This window comes from Vigna unguiculata, chromosome 10, assembly GCF_037176805.1.
Source record: "Vigna unguiculata cultivar grain cowpea cultivar isolate G323 ecotype 2 chromosome 10, ASM3717680v1, whole genome shotgun sequence".
Taxonomy (NCBI): Eukaryota; Viridiplantae; Streptophyta; class Magnoliopsida; order Fabales; family Fabaceae; genus Vigna; species Vigna unguiculata.
In genome coordinates this window covers 12,667,607-12,687,193 of record NC_140801.1, presented here as the reverse complement: position 1 = coordinate 12,687,193, position 19,587 = coordinate 12,667,607, and the positions used below count along the sequence as shown (strand labels likewise).

At 33.2% G+C, this 19,587-nt stretch overlaps 1 protein-coding gene across 3 annotated transcripts; it reads left to right on the top strand.

The window, feature by feature from the left end:
• The first annotated feature begins 7,792 nt into the window (after nt 1-7,792).
• On the top strand, nt 7,793-13,010 carry LOC114166084 (Cysteine proteinases superfamily protein). Of its 3 annotated transcripts, none has more exons than XM_028050744.2 (9): nt 7,793-7,952; nt 8,085-8,238; nt 9,115-9,202; nt 9,793-9,856; nt 10,104-10,209; nt 10,306-10,360; nt 10,817-10,870; nt 11,294-11,387; nt 12,663-13,010. In XM_028050744.2, the coding sequence occupies exons 1-9, from the start codon at nt 7,925-7,927 to the stop codon at nt 12,716-12,718; spliced, it is 699 nt and encodes a 232-aa protein (XP_027906545.1). In that variant the 5' UTR covers nt 7,793-7,924; the 3' UTR covers nt 12,719-13,010. The 3 variants fall into 3 exon arrangements, with proteins under 3 accessions (XP_027906545.1, XP_027906544.1, XP_027906546.1); XM_028050743.2 differs by having other exon boundaries at nt 11,294-11,391; XM_028050745.2 differs by lacking the exon at nt 11,294-11,387.
• Nucleotides 13,011-19,587: the final 6,577 nt, after the last annotated feature.

The following is a 19,587-nucleotide window of genomic DNA, read 5'->3' as shown; positions in this document are numbered from 1 at the left end:
CCTTGGTCGATGAGGACCTTCTTGACAGCATAATTTTCCAACTCCACCATGATGACCATGGAGTCATCCTACTGGTGATTGAGGCCATGGAAATCATCATCTGTAAAGGTTATGGGGGGCATGCGGCATCTGTGGTGGGAGTGGGTGATATGGTTGATGAATTGTATATGGCGGAGGTGTCTCTTTCTGGCGGATGAGGTGGATCCATACTAGCAAAGCCACCAGAAATGGTGTTAATGGTGTCGCGTAGTGGGGGGTCTGTCAAGGCAATATCGGTGCGCGTAGGTTGGGGTCGCAGTTAGTGGGTTGACTTAGACGTTTGTCATGGCGAGGATCACGGGGAGGGCGTCGGTGGTCAGAGCGTGGAGGGTGATCAGATCTTGGAGTGTGGTCATCTCGATGGATGAAGCGACGGAAGTGGCCAGCACGAACCAATTCTTCAATCTTGTCTTGGAGTGCTTTGCATTCCTTTGTGGTGTGGTCGTGGTTTCGGTGATAAAGGTAATATTTAGTCATGTTCGCGTTATGGGGAGTGGTCGTCTTGCGTGGTGGTGGTATGAGGTCGGCTTGTAGGGCTTCGTCAAGGAGACGGGATCGAGGAATGTTTAGGGGTGCATATCTGGTGAAGCGGGGTTATCGGGGTTCTCAGGGTCTAGGATCAAGTCGGGGAGGTTGTGTTTGGGGGTTGCTGCAGTGGGTGTATAGTCATTACAGAATTTGGTATGGAGAGTTTGCATCTCCTCCATGTGGACGTAGTCGGCGACGTGGAGTTTCAACTCATGCATGGAGGCGGGTGGGTGGAGGTATACGTTGTTAGCGAAGGGGCTGGGTTTGAGAGTGAGTGCCATGCACTGAAGGATCATTTCCTGATTGAGGTGTGGTGTACGAAGGGCAGCCTTACTGAAGGGGTCAATGAAAGCCTGGAGCGTCTCGTCTTGTTCCTGTCTGACGCCAAGAAGGGAGATGGTTGTAGTTTGATGTGGGCGGCTGCCGGCAAAGTGAGTGGTAAACATGTGGGAGAGGGTGTTGAAGCAGTCGATGGAGTATGGCGGAAGGGTGGTAAACCACTCGAGGGTAGGACCTTTACGGGTGGTAGGAAAGGTCTTGCAGAAAATGACATCGTGAGAAATGTAGAGGACGACGTGGGTGATATAGACCTTGAGGTGTTCGTCTGGATTGGTCTCACCTGTGTAGCGTTCCAGTGTGAAAGGTTCCCATTGGGCAGGGAGGGGGGTGTTGGCGATGAAATCAGTAAAAGGATGACGACGTCTGGGTTGTGTGGATAGGAGCGGGTGATGGGGGATGGGATAGTGAACGAGGGTGGGAAAAGTTGATGTAAAGTTGTAAGGGGAATATGGGTGGTAGGGAGGGTGGGAGGCATGTTGTAGGGTGGGATGTGGGTGGCGGGTAGGGTGGAAGGGATATTGTAAGGTGGGATGTGGGTGGTGGGTAGGGTGACGGCGGGTGTAGGAGCCACGGTGTTTCCTGGGACGGTGGGATGGAAGTGTGTATGATGGGTTGAGAGGATGGGAGTGTGTTGAGTGGTGGTGAAGGTGTGCGGGGTAGGATTGTACTCGCTTTCCTCTTTAGTGGGCTGGAAAGCTGGGGACCTTGCGGCATCAGATGTTTCCTTAGCCTTTCCCTTTTGAGTGGGATCGGCTTCGATCTTTCGCCTTAGCCGTGAGTTTTCTTGTCGTAGTGCCTCTAGCTCATCAACACTGTGTTTCTTCAAATTAGCCAGTTCTTGTTGCATCTTGGCTTGACCGTCTAGGATAGCGCCAAGTCCGGGGTGGTAGTAGCAGGTGCTGCGAGGCCTACTTCAGCTTGCTTGTTAACTCTTGCTCTGCTGCGGGTAGAAACCATCTTTGAGAGAATGCAGGTTGGTCCGTAAAGTATTATCTCGTGCCCCACGGTGGGCACCAATTGTTCTTGCAGAGAACAAATAAGATATGTCAGACACAAGCGTTACCTTATCCCAATCCGCAATCTCCTCAGTAGGCTTCCTCTCGGCTGGTATATGCCATCTGTGGGTATCTCAGTTTGGATCGGTTTGGACCCGAGAGGGATTACCTGTGGAAGAGACTTTGACGCTCAAGTCAGCAAAAACTCTAAAAAAGTCAAATCTCGTAATTAAGAGAGTAATGAATGCGTACCTTTAATTGATGGGGTCCATACATATTTATAGATTATTAATTATGTTTAGCCACGTAATGAGTTGGGCCTCTGCTTTGGTCGTAGGCGGGCCTGGGTCTTAGGCCAGGCCCCTTAGTTTGATTATCGTGGGCCCTTAGAGGCCTTGCTGGTAGTGCTCTAAATTTGTCAAGTTATTGCTTAATTATCCTAAGTTAGCGGCTTAGGTCGGTTACCCTTTAACGGCTTAGGCCGAGTACTGTTACTCATTCATACATGGTGATTATTTGCGTCTTTGAGGGCTATGTAGACGGGTTTTACGGCTATAATCAGGCTAAGCCGGCTAGGTGTGGTACAGACGTTAAATTAAGTCGGGGACAAAGAGCTCAAACGTTAATTTTTACATAACGTCGAGGTACTGTGGGTTAGAAGTTAAATTACGTCTGTGTTGGAATGGGCAGACGTTAAAAAAGTCAAATAATCTACAAAAATGTCACTGGTCATTTTTAACGTGATTTTCTGGGCTGACGTTATATGGGTGACGTTATAGGGCTTTTTTGTGTTAGTGATTTATAATAATAATAATAATTATATTACTATAGTGGTATTATTATTATTATTATTGGAATTATTGTTGTTGTTATCACTACGAGATATTATTATTATTATTATTATTATTATTATTATTATTATTATTATTATTATTATTATTATTATTATTACTATTGGTATTAATATTTTTATCAATATGTGATATTATTATAGTGATAGTATTACTACTATTGTTATTATTATTATTATTATTAAACACACATTTTACTTTTGTTTATTATGAGAGCATATCTCAATTACTTGTAATTTTTTATTTATTGTGTTGTTTATTTATCTATACATTTGTGTATTATTTGAATTCAAATAAGTAGTTACAAAAGTAGTAAAATAATAAAATTAAAAAAAAATTATAATGAAAAATTATTTAAATTTAAAAAATAATAATTAATAAGATAAAATTTTAAAAACAAAATAAGACACTAAATAAATATATACATATATATATATAGTTGTCGTATTATTATTATTATAATTATTTTATCATGGGATATTATTATAGCGGGATTATTATTATTATTATTATTATTATTATTATTATTATTATTAGTATTTTTATCACCACGGGATATTATTATTACTATTGTTATTATTATTATTATTATTATTATTATTATTATTATTATTATTATTATTATTAGTAGTAGTAGTAGTAGTAGTAGTATAATTAGACACACATCTTATTTTTGTTTACTACTAGAGCATATCTCAATTACTTGCAAGTTATATTTATTGTGTTGTTTATTTATCTATACATTTGAGTATTATTTGAATTCAAATAAGTAGTTAAAAAAGTAGAAAATAATAAAATTGAAAATAAATTTTTTATAATGAAAAATTATTTAAATTTAAAAAATAATAATTATGAGGATAAAATTTTAAAAACAAAAAGAGGACACTAAAGATGTGTATCAGTTTACATATATGTAATTGATGTATTATTATTATTATGATTTTTTTATCACGAGATATTATTATAGCGGTATTATCAGTAGTAGTACAGTGAAACACACATTCTTCTTTTATTTAATTTGAGATCATATCTCAAATATTTGCAATTCTTTGTTTGGTTGTTGATTTATCTTTAAGTCTTTGAACTACAAAAGTAGTTACTAAAATTGGTAAATTAATAGAACTGAAAATTAAGTTGTTTATTATAATAACTATATTACATTTATAATAATAATAATAATTATTATATTACTATGGTGGTATTATTATTATTAGTATTATTAGTATTATTATTATTATTATTGCAATGGTCGTTGTTGTTATCACTACGAGATATTATTATAGTGATATTATTATTATTACTATTGGTATTAGTATTTTTATCACTACGGGATATTATTATAGTGATATTATTATCGTTATTATTACTAGCGTATACACAAGCGTTGTCGCGCCATTGTGTACACATTTTTTTAATATACGTGATATATATTAGTAAGTGATGATAATGTAATGTTATTAAGTTAATATATAAAATAAAATTATATTTATTAAAATAAAGTGAAGTATATCAGAAGAGATGAGAGAATAACGGTTGATAATTAGAGAAAAAGATGAGAGCAGAGATAGACGATTTTATAAACAAATTGTAAAAGTAACGGTCAATTTTAAATTTTTTTATAAATAATTATATTTTAAAGGGTAAAATTGGTATTTTGAAATGTGGACACAAAAGAGGGAATCATGTTTATATATTGTTATAGATTATTATTATTATTATTATTATTATTATTATTAAATACATATTTTACTTTTGTTTATTATGAAAGCATATCTCAATTACTTGCAATTTTTTATTTATTGTGTTGTTTTTTTATGTATACATCTGAGTATTATCTGAATTCAAATAAGTAGTTACAAAATTAGTAAAATAATAGAATTGATAAGAATTCTTTTATTATAAAAAATTATTTAAATTTAAAAAATAATAATTAATAGAATAAAATTATAAAACAAAGAGGACACTAAAGATGTGTATATCTTTACATATGTTGTTGTTGTATTATTATTATTTTTTATCACTGGATATTATTATAGCATTATTTTTATTATTATTATTATTATTATTATTATTATTATTATTATTATTATTATTAGTATAGTGAGATACACATCATACTTCTATTTAATATGGGATCATATCTTAATTACGTGTATTTTTTATTTGTTTTTTTGTTGATTTACATTTAAATTTTTAAACTCAAAAAGTAGTTACTAAAATTAGTAAATTAAAAGAACCAAAAAATAATTTTTTTATAATGATAATTATATTACATTTATAGTAATAATAATAATAATTATTATTATATTACTACATGATATTATTATAGTGATATAATTATTATTATTATTACTATTATTATTATTATAATAGTTAGACACACATTTTTTTTACTATAAAAGCATATCTCAATTATTTACACTTTTTATTTATTTTGTTGTTCATTTATCTCAAAATAATTATTTGAAATAAAAATTAATTTCTAAAATTAATAAAATAATAAAACTGAAAAGTAACTTTTTTTCTAAGAATAATGATTTCAATTTAAAAATAATAGTTAAAAAGATAACTCTCAAAAATTAAAAGAGGACACCAAAAATATGTATAGTTATAAATTATTGTTATTAATATTAGTCTTAGTATTAATATTTATATTAATAATTTTAGCATAAACATTTTTATTATTATTATTGATAATGTTGTTATTATTATAAATATTTTTTTAATTATAAAAAATGTTATTGTACTACATAATTTTATTAAATAAATTTTTAATCTTTTAAAACTTTATAATTTATAATTATTTATAATATTATTATTAGTATTTTTAGTTATTAAATATATAAATTTTAAATTCATTTAAATAAATATTATATTATTATTTTATATAAAACAGAAGAAAAAAAATTCGTGCGTATGCAAGTCATAAACTAGTTGGATTAAAAAAATTATCCATGTAGTTTGTAAATTTGAAGATCCAAATATATTAAAATTTGAAACAAAATTTAAATTTCACATCTAAGATTAGATGTAAGGCCCAATTAATTTTTTCCTTTTCTACCCTAGTGTAATGGGCCTAAGGGCTGGTCCAGGAAATAAAACCAAACCCTAATCTGTCCTAACATAATTACTCTCACTCATTCGCAGAACGTAGCAGTCTCCCTCCACCGACCTAGAGAGCTCTGCTAGGGTTTACGCAATCTCGATCAAACCAAGCTCGGCTTCGTTTCTACTTTCCAAGTAAGTATTCCGTTAGCTAATGACTAATCTTTCCCGGCTGCGGTTCGATTGTTCCAGTTAGGGTTTCGTAGTAACCTTACTCTGTTTCTTTGTTCCATCGTATTCTAGTCTTGGGTTTGCTTGTAGAGTTGTGGTGTCTACGTCTACGTATCGAAGTTTCTGTTAGCTTTTCCAGGTAAGGGAAGATAGACCTTACCATATTTTCGGTAGAATCTGCCTGTTTGATGAGTATGTGATGGTTGAACGGTTTGTGTGTGAATTTAATCGGTTGAAAATGCATGTTGAACTGTGTGGATGCATGTGGGTGGCTGTCACTCGAAGGAACAGTGGCGGGCACTGGTTTTCTCGCCTAGGCGAGTTTGCCTCGCCCAAGCGAGATTAGCTGAGGCTCGCCCAGGACGTGCTGCTCGATCTCTCGCTTAGACGAGAGGTTTTTATTTTTGAGCGAGGAGTGGTCTCGCCTAGGCGAGAGGGGACTTGCCTGAGCGAGACCTCGTAGAGTCCGCTCTTTCCCTTTCGCGATCTCGCCTGGGCGAGAAGGGTTTCGCCTAAGCAAGAGGACCCCCTCGCTTGAACGAGCCCTGCTTGCTTGAGCGAGGCAGCGGGTAGGTTGGGGTGTTATTGTTGAATGGTGCACTAATGCGTGATTGTTTGTTTGATCTAAATGCTTTACTTTGTGGGTTGAGGGATGATGCCATGATTGATATATGAAGTTGCGGAGGGAATGGTATGTGGTTGTATGTTATATGAATTGGAAAGCATGAGTTGCATGATGGGGTTGTTATACATGATGTTAGTATTATGGGAACATCTGATTGGTTGGTGGACCATGTTCAATGTGTGGGTAGGGCGTAATTCCATGACTCTTGTAGTGAGAGCTCATGGTGGTGCCTCATCTATTGGACATAATTCCGTGGACCCTTATAAGGAGGAGTTCACGGTGGTGCCTCGAGTTAAGGACGTAATTCCACGCGAGTATCGTGGTGGTGCCTCAAGGCCAGGACGTAATTCCACGTAGGCCACGTGGTGGTGCCTCTTGTAAGGGTGTAATTCCGCGAAGGCCTCGTGGTGATGCCTCACTGCTAGGACTTAATTCCATTGTCTCGTCGTGGTGGTGCCTCATTGTGCATATCCGGATAGTCAAGTCTTGTAGTCTTGAAGGGGTTTTGGTGTATTATGTGAGCGTTTCCGTCAATTGTGCTTGATTATGTGATTGAATGATGATTATTATAAAGTATGAATTATGTGCACTAGCTTACCCTTTCGCTTGTTTGTATGGTTGTGTGCATGGTTTTCCTCCCTTGCAATGATCGTCAATTCTATTGATGTGAGCAGATGTGAGGACCCCTGGTAGTGGTGATGGTAATAGAGATGCTACAGCTTGATGGATTGGACAGGTGTCGGGCCCACTGTGGGGCCCACTACTGGAAGATTTTATGTTTCTTATGCTCTTATTGTTTGAACAAGGCCTAGTGCTTTTATTTGTTTCTTTCAGTACATTTCTGGTTGGGCCATGTGAGGTCCCTTTTGTTGTAATGGTATGTCCAATGTAGTGTATATTTTCATACCCTATGAGATTTTATTTATCGAGGTTATTCAGTTTTCAGTTTTTGGAACGTTACATTAGAGACTAAAAACATACTTAACCATATATTTTATATAAAATGATTATTTGATATCGTTTTTTTTTCTCTTATTTTGATTTTATAATTTATTTTAATAATAAAATGTTATATTTAAGTAATAAAAAAAAGTATAAACGAAATTTTAAAATAAAAAAGAATAGAGTGAAACTAACATGGTCCTTCTTTTTTTCCAGATTAGAAAAGACGTTTACTTCAGTTCTTCCACTTCTTGCGTTTGGAAGACCAAAGCAGCCTTACATAACCTCGTGATACTTGTCTCCTCCTACGTTACAGTCGCTCTCATTTCATGGCACACAAGCCTTTCAAATTCAATGGTAATCTCACAACTCCCATCTGAATCCACAATTTCTTCTTTACTTTCTTTTATCTTCCTTTCGTCTCTATCTCACCAAACAAAGAACAAGCAAAAATTAAGACACTCTTTTCACTATTTTTGTGCCCGTCAGAGGATATTCTCGAGCAACTGAGAAATGGGACTGCGAAATTCGAGCTTGTTTCTTCCCCTGTTCCTTCAGTTGCTGCTCCTCCGAACAACATCACAAGCTTGTTTGGGATTGGGAATCGTAGCGCTCTCTTTTTCGCTAGAATTGGCTCATCCTTGTGAGTTTGCAATTTCTTCTTTCATTTTTGTCCTTTTCTTACGTGTCTATCTGTCATTTTATTAATTTCTTAGGTTGAAATATGTTTTTAATATATTTACGTGACATTCATTTTCAATTCAGTTCTGATATGAAAAAAATATGTTAATTTGTTCCTAAACGTTTATCGTTTTTAATTTCATTATATATGTTAATTGTTGTTATAATATTGTAGTCAATGAAGTGTGGAGGAGGATGTGTGTTTGGATAAACAGACTAATGAAGCATTTGTTAGTAAGTTATACAATCCTGAAATTGGATTTGAAAAGCTTATTCTGACAAGGTACACCATGGAGTGTGTTGAATTAGGTTTAAAAGAAGCTCACAGAGAGGTTATAAGACACTTTCTTAATCAAAATAGGCTTTTCATGGATCACTTCAACCGGGTGTCAAAAATAAGGAGCAGAAATACTGTAACTTTTAGTCCTGCTGACAGTTCCTATACTTCATTTTAAACTCCATGTTAATCTGGTGTTGTTACAAGGGCAACATATTGGTGAAAATAAGATTGAAGATGATTATATACGCATGATGGAGAACTTTTCTGTAGTGGATTCGAATTGACAATAATTTCATGCGATGCATAGCGGTAGAAAATACATTTGACATATGATTTTATTGTTATAGTTCAGGGGAACAAAGTGGGTCTATGTATTTGTCTCCAAATTTACATAGTCACAATTGTATCTTAATTTCAGGAATTCATCCTTAATAAGGGGCTTTCAGAATAACAGATTTGAATGATAGGGTTGAATGCTTTAAAAAAGTGGATTATATTTGAACTCTTTTCTCAATGCTTTGGGTTTTGACGAGTTTCCCTATCACTATGTCTTCACAGTAGTGGACACTCTCCCGCAATGAAGAAACTTGAGCATTTTTCAGTTCAGAAGGTTACAGGGGATGGGCGATGTCTGTTTCGTGCTCTGGTATTGTCTTTTGTCCTTATGTTATTGGCATTCAGTAAGATATATGTGCTGGCTATTAGGATGAAAAGATTAAAAGAATATGAGAAGGGAGTGCAAATCAAAGTAATGTAGAATTTAGATAGTATTAACTGGACTAGTCATATTAAGTTCGAAGTTGCTGGTGAAGGACACCTTTTTTTGAGAATTCCAACTTAAAACTGGAATCAAATCCTTGTGTGCATATTTACTCTGGTGCATTAATATTTTCTGCCTGTGTCATTAGAGTAGTCTTTTCATGTAGTGCAGATAATCTAATTAATCTTGAGATCTAGAAGGTTCTTTGTGACCACTCTTCAATAATACGTCTAGAAAAGTTGGATGGTGAATAATCACTAAGCTTAGACAGTGTCTTTACGCCATACCTTATTTTTACGTATTTTTGTGATTTTTTTACAAGCTGTATTTGTATGAGTTGTAATGCCACATTATTTTGGGCATATAAATTTTTAAAAGTCAACTGCCAAATCTTTTCATGAGTTTGAGCTTCCACCGTGCAAGTTTTTCATATTGATTTAGTTGGTAAATGTTAACACTTGGTTCAATGACATAAGGTCAAAGGAATGGCTTACAATAAGGGAACTGTTCTTAATCAACGTGAGGAGAGAGAAAATGCAGGTATGCTTTTATGCTACTGGAAATGTGCGTGGTGATACCCTTACTTTGTTTGTTTTGCTTTCTACTACAGAATTCCATTATGTGAAACAGCTAGGCTATGATAGTTTTGGCTGTTTCTGCTGTCAAACTGAGCTACTTATCTTCTTACCATGTTTATTTTTCGTGCCTTTTAAGTTGTTACCTTTTTTCTCCTTTCTCTTGGTTTTTCTTTTCTTGTCAATGTTTTGCTTTGCCCGTGAAAGCACAGATGAATTAAGAATGGCTGTGAAAGAAGCTATATGTGAAAATGGAGGTGAACGTAATTTATATGAAGAAGCCCTCATTGCCATCACAGTTGATGAACCACTAAATCGGTATGTTTTGGAAGCTTTAACAGAAAATGAAGATCTTGAAGTGTGTTGTTAGTTTGTGTTAAATGTCATAATTAAATATGTCCTTTTTTTTTGTAGTTACTGCAAACGGATTGTACGACCTGATTTCTGGGGAGGAGAATCAGAGCTGTTGGTTAGTGCTTCCTTTATGATTACCTGCTAAATATTGCAAACTCTCCTTTTATATACATTTCCGAGTTGACCTTTGGAGTTTATATCAGAGATTGTAACCCATAAAACTTTTGTCTGTTTAAGGAATGGGAACATTTGACTTTCTAGAAATTAAATGACTCAAATTTTAGAGTTAATGAGTATTTTAGCTTATGCATTGCATATAAATGTTTATTTTATATAATTAATATCATGTTTGAATTAATATTCATAATAAATACATGTTTAGTATCATGTTTGATATTTAACGAAGAGTTATATCACGAGTTTCTAAGTAGAACTTCCATTGAAACCTTTCCTCATCCCTTCTTTGGAGGAATTGGTTATATTTCTTCATTGACTTAGGTTGTGTTTACAGCTGGATGAACAAAACTTTGAATGAAACATGAGATACTGACGTATGACAATATTCTGGCAGGTGCTGTCAAAGTTATGTAAACAGCCAATCATTGTGTACATCCCAGAGTATGAGGTATAAGTTAAACAATTCGTCTTGGTCGACATTTATCTATTTTACTTGGGAAGAAAGAGCTTGCAATCAGTGTGCTCCTATCCTTTTGTTGAGTATAGTCACACTGTACACGCTACAAGACAGATTAATATTTTATCGGATATTATGTGCATGAGTCATATCTAAATATAGATGGAGGTGGTCATAGGTTTTTTGCTCTTAAAATTTGTTGTTTGGGTTTAACTGGTAATTGATCTTGCATTTTGGAACTAAAGTGCAGAGAGGCTATCTAGAATACTAGTGCATTTGTAATGATAAGCTGTCTTGTGTTTTTTTTTTTTTTTATTAAATGGTTATCATGTTTAAGCCTATCTCATCCACACAACTAAGTTTTAAGATGATGTTTGCCTTCACTTATATACTGTAATTTGACTTTATTTCTAGTTGATGGGATCTCCAACACATCTGCTTACGGAGAGGATTGGACATCTCAAGCGTGGGACTAGATGTTTGTGGATAGTCCAACAACGGCCCGATTGTAGGTCGCTCGATAGACCCAACAAACTTCGTTAGGATAAACTTTAATACTATATTAGGATATAGGTTTATGTTTATCTCAATCTTACAAAATTAGTTTGTAAAGTGAGGTTTGCACCTCACTTATATATAATTACTGTTACATTACTAGATGATGTGATATCTCTGGCACTGGCACATCTCGAGCACAAGATTAAATATTTGTGAGTAGTCTAATTGGAGTCAATCTTAATTTGTTGTAGATGATAGCATAATGGCCTGATAAGATGCTACTTGTTCAATATATATGTTGGATGGATATAAGCATTGTTTAATCTATGGACTTAAATTAGGACCAGATCGAGGTTTCCAAAGGGCAGGATTTCCTTTTATTAGAACGATTTCTAAAATTAGTATTTTTAGGTCTTAAATTTCTGAAGTTAATGCTTGATAGGATGGCTGGGTTTAAAACAGATATGACAGCTGAAGATTTGAGGCAGCAACAGAGTTAAAAGTTTATGTATCTCTGTAGATTTTGTGAAGCTAAAGCTAGGGTTATGAGAGAAATTTGAGGGCAGATGCATGCTTTTGCAACCCCGATTGGCTGATGTGATGAGGGAACTAGAAGGGAAACAGATGGGAAAGGTAAGAAATAAGGAACTCAGGTCTCTGACTTCTAGGTGCACGACTGGAGTAAATTGGAAATTAAATGTTAAAATGTTGGGAAAAGAAAGGTGATACTGTCAGACTTAAATCCCTGCATTCACAACATTCTAGGATAGCACTGGAGAAAAGTGAGGAGAATTTTGAAAATCATACCAGCTTGTTGTTTGACTATTATGATTTTATTAGGCATTCCTAACCTATGAAGCTCAAACACATTTCTTCAATACTATATCCACATGTCCAAAAGAGGCTAAATATTTATAGCTAGTCCATGGTTTTCTTCAATACTACGTCCATATGTCCAAAAGAGGCTAAAAATTTATATAGCTGGTTCATGGTTTTTAATCTGTGGCATTAAAGATGCGTTTAGATTCCAACCTTAATGATAAAGGGTTCCATATTGATCCCTCTTCCCATTTTGATTTTTGAATGGGAGATGGTAACCATTCAATTGTTCTTCTTGTATCTACTATTTCAGTAAACCCAGAATTTGCTCGAAATTAAGCCACGTTATATTTTTCCTATTCCCGCACGCACCTAGGATATGATTGTATCCTTCTATCAATGTATTATAAGGTTGTATGATTTATCTACTAAAGTTTCCTGTTATCTCTTTGTAAACTACATGCAGCACAGAGGCGGTGGTTTTGGATCTGGTTTCATTCCCATTGCGGAGTATGGAAGTGAATTTAGAAAGGGTTCAAGGAGAAAAGCTGTGAGGCTATTGTACAGCGGCAAGAACCATTATGATCTTCTGGTATGAGGAACTGCTAACGAAGGAGAAGGAAGAAAAAGTAGGTAATTCAAATGCCATTTTGTAATGATTTTGTTATGTTAGAATCCACTTATTTTTTTCTTGTTTGTTTTACGATTTTTGCTAGTCCACCATGAACTCCTTGTTTTTATTCTTAATATTAAACGAAGTATTCTAAAGCGATTTTGAGGTTGAGCACAAATAGAAAAGAAGTTTGATTATCCACACGTAAGAGCATTTCTACTATTTTGTTAATTATGAAATCAATAAACTCAAGATGCATTTGAATTTTTTTGTTGATGAAGTTCTGACCATCTGTTAGAGAAAAAAGAACGAGTGGCTCTGTATCAATGGAATCTCATCATCCATACATAACGAATTGATGTGGTATATTCAAATCATAACATATGAACAGTAAAAACTAGTATTTTAATTGAGACTAGAACTCATAGGGAAGAAAATAGATTTATGAATGGAATAAAATATGCAGTATTTACAGACAAAAGTATTCGGTTATTGGGGAAAAATCAATATACTTTTAATATCGAATCGGGATGACTAATTTTTGCAACCGAAATTGTGGTGGTATGGCGAAAATAATTTAAAAAATACAGAGGTCACTACCATAGTTTATTATGGAAAATTATAGAAAAATCTTAAAAAAAAAAGAATAATCTTTGGAACTAAATTTGGGTGCAGGAATCAGGGATAACATAGTCCTTTGTAAAAATATTTGTTGTTTGGTATTTTTTTTAATTTTAGATTTTGATATTTTTATTATGAAGAGAATCTGAGATTCAATATGATTAAGTTATCAAGCAAATCCAAAACTCATGATATCAAAAAAAGATAAAAAAAAAAGAATAACTTATAATTTCTTCATTTTAGATTTGAATATTTGTTATTATCAAAAGGATTTGAGATTCAACATGATAAAAGACTTGGTTATTAGTCAAATTCAGACTTGACATGATATTCAATAATTATATAAAAGAAATAACTTATAATTTATATTTTATATTTTATATTTTTTTAAATAAGAAAATTAAAAGCCTATGAAGGAGTATTTTAATTATCAAGCAAATCCAACACTTGACGTGATATTCAATAAAGAAATATAATTTATATTTTTTAAAATAAGAGAATTAAAAGCCTACGAAAGATATCTCTAATTACCAAGAAAAAAATAATGGAATCCCAAATAGAAGAGAAGGGAAAGGTCATGCATATAAATTAAATTTCACGTGGATTAATCACTCAAATAGAGACGTTCATTTACAATCAGAGTTATTGTAACAATTGAACATTAAACTTCAATTGACACATATCAATCATGAATCCAAAGCCACCTAACATCTCAACCCCAAACGCATTTAGCCATATAACGGGTCAATCAGTCATACACTTGATATTATAACAGAGTAACAAAGTCAAGATTTGTTAGATTTATAGTGGGGGTTTCACTGGAGAGATACAACACCAATGAGACTTGAGTCCAACCACATAAAACATTGACCATTGACACCACTCTTAACCCAAAACTTTAAGCGATGAGTTTATGAGCCTTGATCCTTATATGGTGCTCAACTTTCTCATTTTTACTCAATGTGGACTCACACTTGGATTCTCAACAATCTCCCCCTCAAGTGTGAGTCCCTTCACATTGGTACTTCCCTCCCAAGCTAACTATCAAGTACCTTTTTTTTTTTGTATCGCCGCTTTTCTTAACGAGACTCGCTTACCTGACCCATCATCAGGAAGACTTTCGATACAAGGTCTCGTCTAAGCCAGTCACCACACGAACCTGGCTCTGATAACACTTGTTAGGTTTATAGAGGGGGTTTCACTGAGGAGATACAACACCAATGAGACTTGAGCCCAACCACATAAGACATTAACACCACTCTCAATCCAAAACCTTAAGGCGATGGGTTTATGGGCCTTGATCCTTATATGGTGCTCAACTTTCTCATTTTTACTCAATGTGGATTCACACTTGGATTCTTAACAAGATTCACAACTTATTAATTTTATTATTCTCAACAACACATGAACAACATTAGGAGAAAAAAAAACTTACCTTTCAAGGCAAAGAAGAGAGAAAATCCAGACTAAGAGATAATGAGGTGATGCCCTTTGCGTGTGTGCTCTAGTAATAAAATAAAGACAATAAGTATCAAATTTGTTTCTCTCCTTTGCATTTGAGAGATTTTGTGCTTATATAGACACTTGGGATACAACTGAAATCCCTAAAATCCTATTCTTTAATTATTAGAATCATATATTTTTTCGGTACACGAAGATCATGATCAAATTATAACATAATTCATATAATTGATTCTAATTATTACTATAAATATTTGCTTCTAATTATTTAAACCATACCTTTCTCTGAAAAACATCATTACCGGGAATATTTGCTTCTAATTATTAAAATCGTACTATTCTCTAAAAAATATTATTATCGGAAATATTTGTTTTTAATTATTAAAATCGTACCTTTCTCTAAAAAATAGATTTTAAAATATCATTTTCCAATATGTCATGTGAGGAGTGTAAATGATAAATAGTTGGGTGAATATATGTATAAAATATTTGAACTCAGGTGAAGGGTATGACAATTAAAAACAAATTGAATTCTTCCTTCTTTTTGTCTTTTAATGCTAGAAAATCTATGGAAAATTATTACACCCTCTTTTTTCCTTTTTTTCATTTTTTCTATCATTAATTAAAAATATATTTTATTTATATTTTTTGAGAACAAACTTATTTTCCCGAACAAAATTCGGTGTAGACATTAATCAATTTAAAAATATCCTTGATATAACTTTTAAAGTAACTATTAAAATTATATATATATATATATTATAAAATTATTTTACATTTAAATATATAACCAACTCTCTTATATCTATACCTATAAAAAGAGAATTTTTCTTTTTGTTGTTCACTTTTATTTTTAATTTTATTATTTAAATTAAAACTTTTGAAGTTAAAGTAATTGTTTTATTAATTTCACGATTTAAGTGACTGTTTATTTAAATTTTTCTTTTATCATTTTTAAAATTTAACTATAAAAAATTATTTATAAAATAAATAAAAATATTTATAATGAAATTATTAAAATTATTAATACTTAATTTTATAATTATAATAATAACATATGATGCACTGATACTTCAATTTGTGGTATATATTCGTGTTCGACACGTATTCGTATCCAATATTTTAGGATACTTTACTAATACTTGTCAATGAAAATATCTAATATATAAACCAATTATATTTTTTGATGACAATAATTTATAAATTTTATGTAGAAATATTTAATAAATTTGATTTTAATTTGGATTCACACAAGAATAATCATATATTTCTTATGTTTTTTAAAAAAATTGTATATTTTTCAATATACATATATCACTTGTCGTATTCTATTATTTTCAAAATTTGCATATCGTATCGACACATCTATGTCATATTCGATACATTATCATATATGTGTATCATAGTAAATAATGTAACGTCCCATTTAAGTAATAACATAATTAAATGAAACATTACGATGAATAATAAAAGGGCAAAGTCATGGAGTACAAATCCTACTCCTTACAGTTATCCAAAAATACTTAGAAGGAAAACTAAGGCACACCACGATGCCAATAACATGATAGAGAAGGAAATTTAACAGTATTAAAATAAGTGCTCCAAGAGCAAGGAAATACATGGGCTACAACCTTGAAAGAGAACTCATAAAAGCGGGGTCCGACCCAAGATAAGCTATACAGCAAAATCTCCATCACCCTGATGACCACGAGGAGTTCTCGCATATGCTCCCATCAATAAATTAATGATCATCGCAAAAGGAGAAAACCACACAGAACATACAAACAAGCAAAAATGGTAAGCTAGAGTAGAAAAATGATTTCTTATACCATTGCATACAATTTTATAGCCAAAGATACATACATCAACTAAGCATGTGAAGACTCGCAAACAAGACACTACGACTCAAGACACAATTATCTGAATACATATAATTAGTTGGATTCATCGGATGCTTGCACTTGTAGTGGCCTCTGCTACTCTGCAGAGCCAATTGCCAATGAGTTCCACCCTACCACTCACAAGGTTAGCCTTTAAACATCTAAGGTCATTATCCTGCCAAAGACTAGGGCCTCCTACTACTCTCACCACTTGAGTCAGTACGCTCTACGTGAGACTAACTAACTCTTTAGAGTGTCAGGATGAAATTCTTACTTGAATCCTTATTAAATTATATAATGAGGCACCACCATGAAACTCGTGGAATTACGTCCTAAGCCTGAGGCACCGCCATGAGCTCCTACAAACAGGGGTCATGGAATTACGTCCTGACCATGAGGCACCACCATGAAACCATCGTGGAATTACGTCTTGACCAATGAGGCACCACCAATGAATATAGGGACCAAATTGAATATAGGGACCAAATTGAATATAAAATATTGACTCTAACACGTGGACATTTTTTCCAAAAATAAAAAAATTAAAAAAAATTAAAAAAACCCACGAAGTTACACATGAGAGTCAATGTTCATTACTGTTAATTATTTAAACGACGTTAAGAAAAAGACCAAATTAAACAAAATTGACAAAAATTGGGACCTAATTAAACAAAAAAACAATATTAGGACTAAAATAACAAAATTGAACGAAAATAGAGATCAAATGTATATTTTAATCAGAGAGATACTAACTGTATTAGACATTTAGTGTATTTGGATTATACAACAACATTCCTCCTTATAGTAAGCTGGACAAAAGCAATGCCACCTTGCTGAAGTCTCGGATGAACCTTGGTAGAAACCTGCATGCCCTAGGAATGATCTTACTTCTTTTAATCATCTTGAAAAATAGTTTTTGGTGATCAAGAAAAGATGACTATATTTCTTTAGAAAAAGATTAGGAAAGAGGTAAATGTTCGTTATTTTATCAACTTTTCTAGGTTGAAAGAGGAAAGATTTAAGGGATTGAGAAAGTTGTTGCAACATCAATGGCTTCAAACCTTCCTTGAAATGATCGAAGTTGTTTATCATGACTTAGGGAAGGTATTCTACACAAATGTAACATTTGAAGATGTTGTTTTGATGTCTCAAGTGAAAGGGGTAGATATTGAGGTTTGTCCAAGTGTTTGGAAAGATTTGACTGATATGAAATATTATAGAATCCCAGTCACCAAACAAGTTGTTTTGAGAATTTCAACAAGGTTAAATATTTTAGAACTTATTTAAAAGAACCTACTACATCCATCAAAGGCTTCAATGTAGGTGCATTATGTTAGTTTTGAAATGGTGATTTAAGCCAAGAATATGGGGTTTGAATTGGCTACTAAAAACTTTTTTTGAAAGCTTAAACTCTTTTCAATTGAACCAATTAGACTAGAAGGTTAGGATGTAAAAGCAGCAGACCAGTATACTTTCAATCGATTGAAAAATAAAAATAGCGAACTAATTTGTTCTTGAGCTATGAAGCAGTCGATTAAAAAGACAAATCAGTCGACTAAAATATTGGGAATTTATGCAGAATACAGAATTCACATATTTAATTCAAACAACAATCTTTTACATACAAGAGTTGTTCCAATCAATATTTCTAACTATTATACAACGTCATATTACACAAGAACGCATTAAAACAAAACAAGAAGTGGATTACTAGATTTTCTTGAGATTTTAAAGTGATTCAAAGTGAGTGAGATGAGGGAAAAAGAATTGCAAAGTTATTTTTATATTGGTTCACTCAATCACAGAGCTACATCCAATTTACCAGGACAACTTGAGCCTGGTTTCCACTATATTCAAAAAAATTTCAAATCAAACACCAAGATTAGACTTTTGAACAAAGAACCACACAAGATTTTTGACTCACACAAAAATCTAGACAACTACCTTGCAAGAATCACACTTACAGACCTAAAATCACATTAGGCAACCAACCAGAGGCACAAGAACATCCAAACTTGATGGTGGCTGTCCCTATCAAACCATACATGTGTTCTTCAAGCTACTCACAAGCCAAAATGCCTCCAAGATCAACCAAGATCTTCAAACAACAAATTGCAGTTGTGTATTGCAGAGAGAAAGAGTTTTCTAAAGAAGAATGACAAGGTTTCGTGATCAAAAACTCAAAAATGTGACTCTGCTCTCGAAAACACAACATATATAGTCTGGTTTAAGCGAAATCAGTCGATTGAATTTTCTGTATACTTAGCTGATTTCACTTGACTTAAGTGAAATCAGTCGATTGAAAAATAATTCAACTAATTGAATACATTCATACCAAAAACTATATACTACAAGCCTTTTTAACTTGTTAAAACCCATTTTAACAGATTAAAAGAGACACACCAAGACTAACAAGACATCTAAACTATGTCATATAGCCTACCAACATGATATAACACCAAAACATTACATTTAACATATTATTTCCAGATTTAACACACTAAAAACTTAATCTTCAAGTGGATCTTCATCAATCTTCATCAAACACCTATGATCTTCATGCATATGGCTTTATCAATTCTTGGCTTCAAGCTTGCTTGTGCCAACACATTCAAAATATGATCAAATACATATAAAATTATGTTTTATACTTAGTTGTTTAACCACATAACCAAAATAAAACAAAAGGGGTTTGTTGAATGTGGATCTAATAGAATCTATGTTCCTAAGGTCCTAAGATTAACTCTTTAGGCAAATTTTGAAGTTAGCAATTAAAACCAATAGGCTATTAATGAAGATGAATATAGTAAGACACA

Excerpts from the sequence above, each read along its gene's own strand:
- LOC114166084 (XM_028050743.2), top strand. The coding sequence starts at position 7,925 with ATGGCACACAAGCCTTTCAAATTCAATG. Across the intron at positions 7,953-8,084 it reads CAAGCCTTTCAAATTCAATG|AGGATATTCTCGAGCAACTG; the intron begins GTAATCTCACAA and ends TGTGCCCGTCAG. Across the intron at positions 8,239-9,114 it reads GCTAGAATTGGCTCATCCTT|TAGTGGACACTCTCCCGCAA; the intron begins GTGAGTTTGCAA and ends ATGTCTTCACAG.